General features: G+C 55.4%; 2 protein-coding genes across 2 annotated transcripts; both read right to left on the bottom strand.

Moving 5' to 3' along the window:
* Nucleotides 1-1,995: 1,995 nt before the first annotated feature.
* Nucleotides 1,996-3,347, bottom strand: GCG54_00006062 (uncharacterized protein; the record flags this gene model as incomplete). Its single annotated transcript, XM_045406076.1, has 3 exons — nucleotides 1,996-2,274; nucleotides 2,331-2,561; nucleotides 2,622-3,347. The coding sequence occupies 3 exons, from the start codon at nucleotides 3,345-3,347 to the stop codon at nucleotides 1,996-1,998; spliced, it is 1,236 nt and encodes a 411-aa protein (XP_045265459.1).
* A 1,010-nt stretch (nucleotides 3,348-4,357) lies between these two features.
* Nucleotides 4,358-7,228, bottom strand: GCG54_00006061 (uncharacterized protein; the record flags this gene model as incomplete). The annotated part of the gene is made up of 3 exons (XM_045406075.1): nucleotides 4,358-5,248; nucleotides 5,298-6,932; nucleotides 7,217-7,228. 3 exons carry the CDS (start codon nucleotides 7,226-7,228, stop codon nucleotides 4,358-4,360), a joined length of 2,538 nt encoding a protein of 845 aa, XP_045265458.1.
* Nucleotides 7,229-11,246: the final 4,018 nt, after the last annotated feature.

The following is an 11,246-nucleotide window of genomic DNA, read 5'->3' as shown; positions in this document are numbered from 1 at the left end:
CCCCCAATTTCTTCCGTTCTTCAGTTAGCCTCGACCTGCGTTAGCGGAGGCGAGGTGTTGACGGCCGATATCCCACGCCCTCCATGCCCTATTCAGAATCTCGTCCAATTCATGGGATCGCACTCACCCTACTGCTAAATCGATTCCTGAATTCTGGGGCACTAACGAGAGCGTCAAAAGTGCAGCAATTTGTCATTTAGAAAACCTCTCCAATGGTTGTGATGTCCACTGCGAGAATATCCATGCGTTTGACCTCAGCGACACATGATAGTTTTTTTCCTCCGGTTTTTTTTGTTTTCTTTTTCTCTCCCTAACTCAGAATAACAATAATAGCTGTTCTAGTCTCAAGTTTTCTTCTCCTCCTCAGGGAAGAGAAAAAAGATTGAAAGTTATATTCACTAAATAGAAGAAATAACCGGCTAGTTAAGAATAGTGTTCGTTGATTTTGCAAGATCGAACATATGCTACCACTTCTCGCTATAAAGAGCCTAACTCCTAAACTGCTGAGTTCCCTACTTCTCCTCTCTACATAAGCATCCTACCTCCACCACTTTTTGCGAAGCGTGTTATTTAAATTCTTAAAGTACAGACATATCAGAACTCACCATAGACCGCAACATCTATCCTCGAACTACTCATGCTCTAAGCCAAATGGGTATTCTTCGTAGCCCCAAGAGATTATATCAATGTTGCTGATGTCTCCTGAGATTGAATCATATTGACCGGCAGCCCCGTCCCCGGAAAGGAAGTCGTATAGATCGAGGCTCTCAGCGTCATTCTGTTGCTTCTCTGGCGAAGTCGGGTTGTCATCATCCTTCTTTCTCTTGCACTCGCCGCAGGTTTTCATGTGGCGCTTAATGTTCCAAGGTTGGTTCGGAAATTCCTTCCCACAAGCCGCCTGGGCTTTTGGACCATGCTTAGACTTGATGTGCCTGTTCAAGTTTGATTTGTTGGAAAATCTAGAATTGCACTCGAGCTTGGTACACCTCAAGCTAGAGGAAGAATTACCGGCAACCATGCTAAGAGGTCTCGAAATAACGTGGAGGATCCGTTTGTTATACGCCCTTACGATCAAGGCGTCCTTGCCCACCCGTCTAGGTAAGAAAGAAATAGGTGAAAAGAATAGCGTACCATTGTCTGAATGCCAAAGACCATTCTTCTTACTTTTCCCAGTTTATATATCCTGAATAGGTTCCAGCGTGAGGATTAACGGACGACCAATCCAACGCAAAGTGGAGATTTTGAGCCCGACCCCCTGTCAGCGGTCCCAACCCACGACTTTTTGCCCTGCAGCAGTCCATGTCATTCTGATCCCTGTCGTTCATCCCATTGGATAGGATGTCGGCCGCGTCTGCAGCGACCGCATCGCAGCAATCACTCTGCCAGACGACCAAGACCAATCCAGCTGGGCGCGTCTGACGCCGCGACGTTTCTGCCGCTCCGCCTGTTTTCCTTCGTTTCCCATATCTAGGTTTGAGATCACCAACAGAAGTGGAGCCATGCAGATCAGAGCGATCCATTCCAACTGGTCTAGAGGCTTGAGTTTTCTTCTCGGGTTTGACGCTTTTTTTCCTGTAGTTTTACGCTTTTGGATTAGCATGGACTCTTTTCCGATCTGAGTGTGATGCACCTAATCAACGTAATCAAAGCAGCAACCTCATTAACGTACGAGTGCGCCGCTGCTAACCACCTTTCTTCATACGCCGTTTACCCATCGCTCGTGGGGCCAAATCTTCAGCCTGGTGAGGTTTGAACATACCTGGCCGACGCACGGCACCACCCGCGGGACACGTCCTCGTTGTACACACATTCACTCACCAGGCTGCCTGCACCAGCTGTATCCAGAAGAAAGGAAGTGCCATCTGCGGCCTAACATGCCGCCCCCTACACACCTCTATCGACTGGACCGCCGTTCTCATTGGAATGTATCATGTTGTCTATAGGGTATCATCCCAAACACTTCCTCATAACATGTTCCTTCTCTTCCCGAACCCTCTAGTTCGCCGCCAAAATCTCAGCAGCATCCGGCGACGAGCTATGATCATTCTTGCCATGCGACTTCTGAATGAGCTCGACCTGCTTCTTGATCCTCTCCGCCTCCTTCTGATTCTCGTGCGAGACATACGACCCGTACCGCAGCGTGCCGAGCGTCACGACGGCCATGAAGAGGATCCCAATAACGGACCGCCTGATGAGCACCCACCGCAGGCCCTCGATGTCGGACTTGGCGTCGCTGCTGAGGTGCAGGCTGATCTTGTAGTTGATTTGTTGGATCTAGTTGTCTTAGTATGTGATCTCACACAGAAAAGGGGGGGACGATGGCCACTTACCACGCTCTCACCAGCCTTCTGCTCCTCCCTGACCGCCATCTTGCGGTCGTTAAACATGCCGCGGACGTTGTCGTTGAGCGTCAGCAGCTCCTGGTTCAGCGACTGCGTGAGTATGTCCACCTCATGCTGCAGCAGCGTCCTCTTCTGCCTCATCTCCTCGTCCGCCAGCTTCTGGTTGTTCTTCACCTCGGTGCTCAGCTCAGAGCACGCCGCCCTGAACAGGTACGTCTCCTGTTATCCCCGCGTCAGCATCTAGCCCTCGCCCTCACAGCAACCTAAATCAAAACTCACATTCTCCACATCACTCTTGCTCACCAAACTCTCCTGCGCCACATCCAGATTGTGCGCCAGAATCGCCCGGATGGCCTTCATCGCCGTGATGGACTGCGCCTCCGTGTACCCCCCGCCGCCGAGCTGCTTCACCAGCGAGAAGCTGTCAAAGTGGTGCACGTACGGCGGCGTCTCCATGTGCGGGTGCTGCTTCGCGACCTGCTCCGGCGGGCCCATCTGCAGGACCGCCTCCAGCGGCCCGCTCTTCTTGGCCTGGTCCCGCGCCTCCTGCTTCGCCGCCTTGGCCTCCTCCGCCTCCTGCTGTTGCTCCTCGCCGGCCGGCGGTGGTGGTGGTGTGCTCGTGGGTGTTGTTGTCGTTGACGTCGGTGTCTCCGCCGCCCCGTGCTCGGATGCGGTCCCGCTCGGTTTCGGCTTGGCTGCCGACGAGTCGGCGGTCTTCTCCGGCGCGGTGGTGGTGGTTGCTTCAGGCTTCGGCGCCGGCACCGTTTTGCGCGCCTTGTCGCTCTCGGCCTTCACAGGCTCGATGCCCTTGCCGTGCCGCGGTGCGAAGCCGGACTGTCGGGCCTCGGGCGTCGGCGTGAAGGCGGCGTACCCTCTCCTCCGAACCTCGGCGGCGGCCCGTTTGCTGCTGCTGCTGCTGCGACATGTCGACGATGCCCTGGGCTCGCTGGCGCGCAGGGTGCGGTAGAGGTGCGGGTACAAAAAAGTCAGTCGTGTCGTCGACATCGTGGGCGGTGCATTGAAGGTTGCAGGAGAGAAGAAACGAGGGAGAATCAGTCATGCGTGACGGGGGTTTGTAGGTCGGAACGCCCACCCGGTCCAATTTCCTACGATAATTGCTGCGGGACGATTGGACACGTGGGGGCGCACAAGGGTTTGCGGGACCAATGTCGGAGCTAGTTCAGGTGCCCGATTGACACCAAAGCCTACCGCTTAACGTCGGCGCCATGATGTAATGGCTGGGACCCCTGATTAGCTAATGCTGGGTAGTCCCTGAATCGGGCATCTTTGCATTGGCTGACCGAAGCTGTCAGCTCGTGAACATCTTGGGACGTCGCCGGACATGCCTTCCAGATGCACCGGATATCCGGCTCCTTTACATCCAGACGAACGTCCCTGGATGTCCGTCCCGATACCGTCACACAGGACCCCATTGCATACGTGCTCATCGTTTTTACTTTTACTGCACTTGTCTATTGACAGGTCTATCCGTCAGACTAACGCTGGTATCGCATAGACACGATAATTCCAATAAAATACATGAAGACAAAAGTTCAATCTCGCCCACGTGAATCGTCCGTGAACCCCAAAAAAGATGCACCCGTGAACGTCTACCTTGCCCCCCTTGACCGGTTCTCCAACCTTACGTACATGTCTCAGCCTTTTGGTCCCTTGATACTCCACCTTTCTGAAGATGTATGAACCAGGAGTGTGTGAATGAGAGGAACCATCAAGAGGTAAAGAAAACACAAGTAAGCCAAAACAGCCCTTTTTTTTTGGATCCCCCAAAAAAGTATGTTGTCCAAACAATTTTTCTACCGTTGACCTCGCCAGCCGTGTATGTGTTGGGTTTTTGCATATTCGGGGGTGTGTTGTAAAAACAAGAGATTAGGTGGGAGACGTGATACCCACGGCAGGGATCATCAAGTCCGTGTCGTGTCGTGATGCATTTGTGTAGTACCTCGAAGCAACCGTGACGCCATCATACCGAACGAAGTTTCGTGAGCAGGTTTGCATTAAGCCTCCTCAACCTGCACCTTGAGGCTCACACCACCGGGCACCCCGGACTTGTTGTCGTCGTCCGCGACCTCGCCGATGGCGCTGGCGTTCGTGCTGGGAGGACTGCTGCTCTGAGGGCTGTTGGGCTCCATCGTCAGAACCGGGGTGGGTGCGGTAGAGTCGGCCTGAGATCCTCCGGACTTGGAGGGAAGGGTCTGTGTGGCATAGAGGAGCCGGTCAATGGCGGCAAGCTGGCGGCTAGTGCTCGTCTTGCGGAGGAGGTTGAACTGGGGCTTCATCTCCTCGATGAAGGCCTCGCGCTCGGAGCCTTCAATCAGGTTGAGCAGTTTCTGGATCACGTAATTGCCGTACTGATCCTTCATCATCAACTGGAGCGAGCTGGTTCCGTCACTGGCTTGAGAAGTGATCTGCTCGCGGATGCCCTTGCGCTCCTCCGCGGTGCCGAACTGGATGCACTTCTCAACCACGTTCGAGGCGAACTTGTGCTTGGATAGGGTGACCAGCTGAGAGATGACAAGCTGGATAATTCTTGAGCGGTCCTCGGGCTTGCCGTGCTCGATAATGTGCTGAACAACGTAGTTGCCGTACTGGTCGGTGATGAGGCTCTGAGTTGAGTTGTGCAGTTCGCCGAGGATCGTCTCCTTGTCCTGTTCGGTGCCGTATTCGAGCATGCGCTGAATGACCCTGCACGCGTACATGTGCGAGGCCAGGGTGCTCACTTGACCACGGAAAGAGTCCATGATGAAGTTGATGTAATGGCGGGGAACGAGCTCAATGATCTTTTGGACTACGTGGTTGCCGTTCTGATCCTTGACAACCTTGACAATCTCCGGCTCAAGCTCCTTGACGAGCTCCGCCTGCTGCTCAACGAGGACGTGCTCCAATGCCTGTGAAAAGTCAGTAAAGGGGCAGTAACAGATTGATGCGGGAACTCACCTTCTGGACAACTCTGCAGGCGTACATCTGCATCGACAGGTCGACGACCTTGCCCTTCATCTGGGAGGCCAGCACCTTCTTCTGCACCTGATTGCCGTGTTCAAAAAACTTCTGGATGACGTAGTTGCCAAAGACGTCCTTCATCAGCTGGATAGCGTTGGGCTCGATCTCGCGGAAGACCTGGTCCTTCTCGTCGCTGTTCGCCGTCTCGAGCTTCTGCTGGATGAACCTGGAGCCGTGCTGGTCGCCGCTGAATTCGACGACGTGGCTGTAAATGTCCTTAAGTTCGTAGCGCTTGTTGGACTTGGAGCTGGACCTGAACTCCTCCAAAAGCATGCTGCGCATGCCCTTGCTCGGGTCCTGGTCCTTGGTGGCACGGATCGGCACCACTCCGGGGATGGAGTACGGCGCCATGTGCAGTCCGTATCCGGGCATAGGGATCTGCTGCCTGATGTAGGGGTCGTACACCTGGGGAGCGAATTGTCCGGCGAAGTTGGGGTTGTAGTAAGGCCCCGCGGGGAAGAAGGTAGGCGCCTGGGCCGGGATGAAGGGCTGAACCGGGGTCCGCCGGTCGCCATCCGAGACCATTCTCAGGTCGCGAGACGATGACCTCCAAGGATCAGACGTCTGGGTCGCATATGTCTTGGGGCTGGTGACGACACGGTACTGAGCCGGCGTGCCAGAGATGCTGGCGATGGAGCCCCGCTTATACTGCTGCTGTGCGACAGGGTCGGCGTAGGCATCAGGGAAGGCTCCGTTGACGTCTGCCCTCCAGGGCTGAGACCCAGGGTTGAACTGGAAGCCCGGTGCGCCACCGCCAATGGTCTGGGCGATTCCGGACCCATCATCCAGGGTCAAGGACTTCTTGAACGTGGAGGCAAGATCCGAATCCTCCATCTGCCTGTTGTTCGCCAGGAAAGCGCGCTGGTTGGTAGTTTGCGAGGGGAAGGACGAAGAGTGGGCAGGCATGGGGCGAGTCGAGGCAATTGAATTGCTCGGGGTATGGCCATAACCACCAAAGGTGTCTCGGAACGCAGGGGGCGAGTGGTGCGAATCATCAGACTGGCGCGAGGGAGGAATGCTGCTGTCTCTGGAGGGAGCACCAACAGCGCCCAGGCCGGCCAGATACGCAGTCTCTTTCGAGCCGCGCTTCTCCTGTCTGGCGTACCCCTCATACGGACTGTTGAAGCTGGCCCCGAAGCTGGCATTTTCCTTGTCCTCCTCCAAAAACGACTTTGGCCGGCCGTTGATGAAGGCGCGGCCCTGTCCGATGGTAGCGTTGTCAAAGAATGACGAGGTGCTGTTGTGCAGGTTGTCGCGTGTGCGGTTTGGCGACGTGCTTCCGGAAGCAGATCGGGTCTGGGTGCCGTCCTGGTTCCATGGGCCCTGACCCCAAGTGTCTGCCTCCGAGCCCGCGGCGAGTGCGCCAGAGCCCGACGGCTGGGTTGTGAATGCGTCTTCGGCTCTGGCGTTTCCAGTGTTGGCCTTGCCCGGTCCCCCGTAGGTCGTTGTCCAGATGTTTGATCCTGTGGTGTAAAGGTGGTTGGAGCCGAAGGCTTGCGCGGCTCCGGGTGCTGTCTTCTCGTCTCGTCCGTTTGCCATCGCTGGGAAGGTCTGGAAGCGACCTGGCCGTGCCTGTGGAACGTGACAAGTTAGTAACGTGGAAGCCATGAGAGCAGAGGACGACGAAGGACGGGAAGGAACAACGATGGACAGCACGAGGCGAGCCTTCTTTTTTTGAGCAAGCTGCCAGGTCTAGGCGAAGTTCCGAGCGCCGAGTTGGCGACTCGAGCCAAGGGCCATGATGGCGCTAGTTAGGCGCAGTCTTGAGACACACGGCCGCGCGCTCGCATCGTCGCATCCGGGAGTCCATCATCCCCCTCCGGACCTCGCGTGGAGTAAAAGGGAAAGCAACTTACAGTGGTTGTCATTCTCGAGGGGTTTTCGTGTAGTTGGCGCAAAGTCGGTCTTCGGACGTCGGATGCGAGATCGCGACTTTTATGCTCGCTGTGGTGACGCTTCTCCGCTATTGGTACTCCCTGAAGAATGTTGAGTGCGAAAAAAATGTCGGAAGGTTTGCGAGTTGGTAGGCGGCCGTAAAGGTGGTTCGACGCAAAAGTGTTTCGTCAAGATATCTATGAGGGGTATCTGTGGCGGCAAAAGGTGTGTGACTCTGCTCCGTTTGCTGGTGGCGTGGGTGCAGGTTTTTGGGTTTTCCGCTGGTGAATTATATACGAGTATGTGTGAACTTTTTTTTCATGCGACAGTGACTTTCTCCAGGAATTCTCTATGGCGCGAACTAAACGAAGGCAGCACGCCAGCCGTCAGCAAAAGACCAGGTCAAACTGGGGGCGATGTGCTAGCGTAAAGCCAGGTCGTTGGGGGGTATTGGGGGGCGGTAGAGCTGGATGCACACAAAAGATTGATAACGCAAGGGAAAAGAGCAGATGCAGATGCAGATTTGATGGGGGTGAAGAGGGCAGAGTTGGACAGAAAGGTGAGTGTGGAGGAGGAGGACGGGCAATGTGTGTTCCCAGCCAGAGACAAGGAGGACAACACGGTTGAGAGGCAAAGTACCTTGCTTGTGAAAGAAAGAAAGAGTGGATTCGGGATATGTGGGAGGCGCGGAATATGCACAGAGGGAGGAGGAGTAAGTAGGAGGAAAGGGCGAGTGAGATATGGACCAAGAATGAGGATGATGAGGATTTGCGGATGGAAAGAGGATGATGGCGAGGATGAGGGAGGGAGGAACAAGAATGCGGCAGCAGTAACAGCAGCGACGACGACGGGGAAAGAAAGAAGAAAAAAAAGAGTGAGAATAAAGCAGTTGCGGTAAGGCTGATTAGGTTGGTGATGGATGGAGCGCCCGCTGCCAGCTGGGGCGAAAGACAGGACGGGAGCGGGCAGCTAATAACTTTGTAGGAGATTTTTTTTGCTTGCTTCCATGCCTGCGCCAGATCCAATATGGAGGAGACTGCACCCTTGGAACTCCCTGAACTTGGAGCAGATGGCACCTCGTTCCAGTCTTTTTCGCCAGGTGAGAGGGTCAACCCAAAGGCAAAAGAGGGCAAGGGGAGACAACACCGTAGGTACTTCCCAGTAGTGTACACGGGAGGCTAGGCCCTCTACCGTTTAGTTTAGTGCAGGAGGGAGGGGAAGGGGAGCGGAAGCGGAGGGAAGGGGCCAGGGATGCTTGGGATGGGATGGGGGGGCAGGTTTGAAGGGGGGAGCCGACATGGAGCTCTCTTCGACTTGGGGCGTCTCCAGTGCTCAGTGCCTTCCAGGATACGACCGGGGGGTGCATTGGTGGTGCCGCTGTTGGAGCTGCTCTGCTGGGGAGGGGACGGAGAAGAGCAGACAAGAGAGGAGAGAGAAAGAGCTTGAATCCGCATGTACTTTTGCAGCAAAGCCAGTTCGGGTAGTTTATCTGCGCAAAACACTCGTACCTTTGACCTCGCCCTTCCTTCTGCGCCAGGTACCAACCCAACCTAGAGTGCCTACTGACTAGTAGGGGAGCCCTGGGCCTGAAGGATGGAGCCAAGTGGACGGACGCTGGGACGGGAGGATGGATGGCTGCCCTGATTGATGGGTGCCAGACGGGACCGGGTGTTTTTTAGGCGGTGCCAGTGGGTGCACGATGCTGCTGCTGGCTGCGAGGATGGGAAACTTGAAAGCCGGCCGCCAGAGAGGGATGCGTCGTCGACTGATGGACGGCCGGGTTGGAAGCGATTGATGGTGGAGAAGGTGAAGATGAGTTGAGGGGGGTGAGAGAGCGAGGGAAAGAGGAGGAAAAAGAAAAGAAGACACAGGGAACGGGAAGATCAGAATGAACACCACCCAGCAAGCCCACGCAAGGTAGCTAAGGTAAGGGTGAGGTAGGCAGCGCAGGCAGAGAGACGGAGTGGATGGATGACTGTGGACAACTAGCCAGAGAGGGCCAGGAGAGACAGTTTGCGCTGCCCGTCTATCAAACACATGACAATGTTGAGAATCCCACTTACCCAATTCCCGTGTTTGGGGGTTTTGCCTCGATGCTTGAGACGGGGACGCACACAATTCCCAACCAACGCTGTCGAATTGCCTCTTTTGTGTGTGTGTTTCCGTGCGTCTTGTTCCCCTCTGATGTCTCTTGTTTCTATCTGTCTGTCCTTGCAAGGTACCGTACCCAGGAAGCTGACCGACTGAGCTGAGGGTGCCTGGTGCCGGGCAGGGCAGGGCAGACAAGATAGTGACGACAGATCGGCCCTATTGCAGGAGAGGTGTCTCTGGTTTGTGCCGCGGGCGAGCGAGAGCGTTCGTCTCCAAATGATGTGATGTGCGGCTTGACAAAAAAGCTAACGTCCGTTTGCAGCGCTGAATGGACGGGTTATGCGTGCGTCCACCCAGGTACCAAAGGTAAGATAGGTACGGCGGGAGGCGAGGTAGTGTGGAACTGCGACGAGCTGAGGCCCGATACCTTGTCGATGTACCCTACCGCCGAGCTGCGCCCAGAGCTGTTGGTGGCTGCCACTCTTTACGGATATCGACAACGCAAACGAAGACGTCCAATCAACCTCGATGGGGAAGCAGGAGCTTTGTCCACCCGATGGCTGCTCGACTGATTTGATGACCGACTTTGAACGATGGCTCTTGAGCACCATCCAGCTGTTGGGTTCGGTCGAGGCTCAGGTGGTCGTGCGTGCGTGTCCGGGTCCAAGAAATTAAAAGCAGCACACTGTAGCAGGTATTAAATGCGGCGATGGGACATGTACAGGACGGAAGACCCAGGGTTCGAAACGTTGAAAAGTCGGGACGAAAGGTGTATGCAGTCTGTCGCGTGTGTGCCTATCTGTCTGGCTGGGCTGTCGGAAGGCACCTCGGTAGGTGTGTGTGTGTGTGCGTCTGTGTGCTTGTGCACCCGTGTGTGTGTGTGTGTGTATGTAATTACTTGCTCGGTATTGACGCTTGTCTGCTCTCAAATGTCGTCCGGTCTCTTCCCCATGCAGAGCAATGTCCAGGGGGTGGGCGATGTCCGGTGCAGCGTAAGGGCCGGAGACGCGGGGAATAGCAGTAGAAGAAGTAAAAACGATGGAGGAAGCAAGCAGGACGAGAGAGAGGGAAGAAGAATAAGAAGGCAAACGGGCGGACGATGTAGGCAGACGAATTACCTTGAGGGCGCGAGGTGACTGCAACTGCAATGAGGCGTCGTCCCAGATGATAAACAGAACTCTCAGAGAATGATGGGTGCGGCGAGTCTGAGTCTCTTTAGGGCCCTTTTCTGCTCTTTTGGAATGAGACGGCGATTTGCGATTGGCCTCCGACGGCAGGCCACAGGCACGACAGGGAGAGGCGTTGATGTTGCAATTGGCTTGTACCAGACCCAAGGTACCTCGAGATTCGGGTAACCTTAGTTAAAGCAGGGCTGTTTAGAAGGGCAAAGGGCAAATGTGAAAATGTCGCCAAAGGGCAAGTAGCTGTGCGCCAGGGCAGCCAAGCCAAGCAAGGTGTCCGAATCCAAAATCCTTCTCAAAGACGCTCGCTCGCCTGTTGGGTGAAGGACCACTAAAGGCGAGGAAGAAACGACCAAGGGCGACGAGTGTGAGCTGCTGCTGGATCTGCCGGCTGCTCAAGGGCGGCGACAATTCTGCTCCAGCTGCAAAACGACTTCTACTTCGTAAGTAGACAGCAATGCCGGGATCAGGGATGCTATCTTCCCGTGCGGTTTGCTCCCCGGCGGGCAGCAAAAGGCAATACCGTGACCCGGGCTGCCAAGGTAGAAACGTGTATCTGATGCCGTCGTAGCGAGGCGCCTGCGCACACCACACACTGCGAGAGAAAACGCAGGTAGAGAGGCTGCGCTGTAAGTACTCTATTTGCTCGTCGATGCGAGAATGCAGATTAGATGCAGCGCGCGGAGCCGGGAGTGTGGGCCATTGCGGAGCAACAGAGACAGACGAGACCAAAAAGGCC

Source organism: Colletotrichum gloeosporioides (assembly GCF_011800055.1).
Source record: "Colletotrichum gloeosporioides strain Lc1 chromosome Unknown consensus_36, whole genome shotgun sequence".
Taxonomy (NCBI): Eukaryota; Fungi; Ascomycota; class Sordariomycetes; order Glomerellales; family Glomerellaceae; genus Colletotrichum; species Colletotrichum gloeosporioides.
Note: the sequence above shows the minus strand (reverse complement) of the source record. Positions and strands in the feature narration are given on the sequence as shown.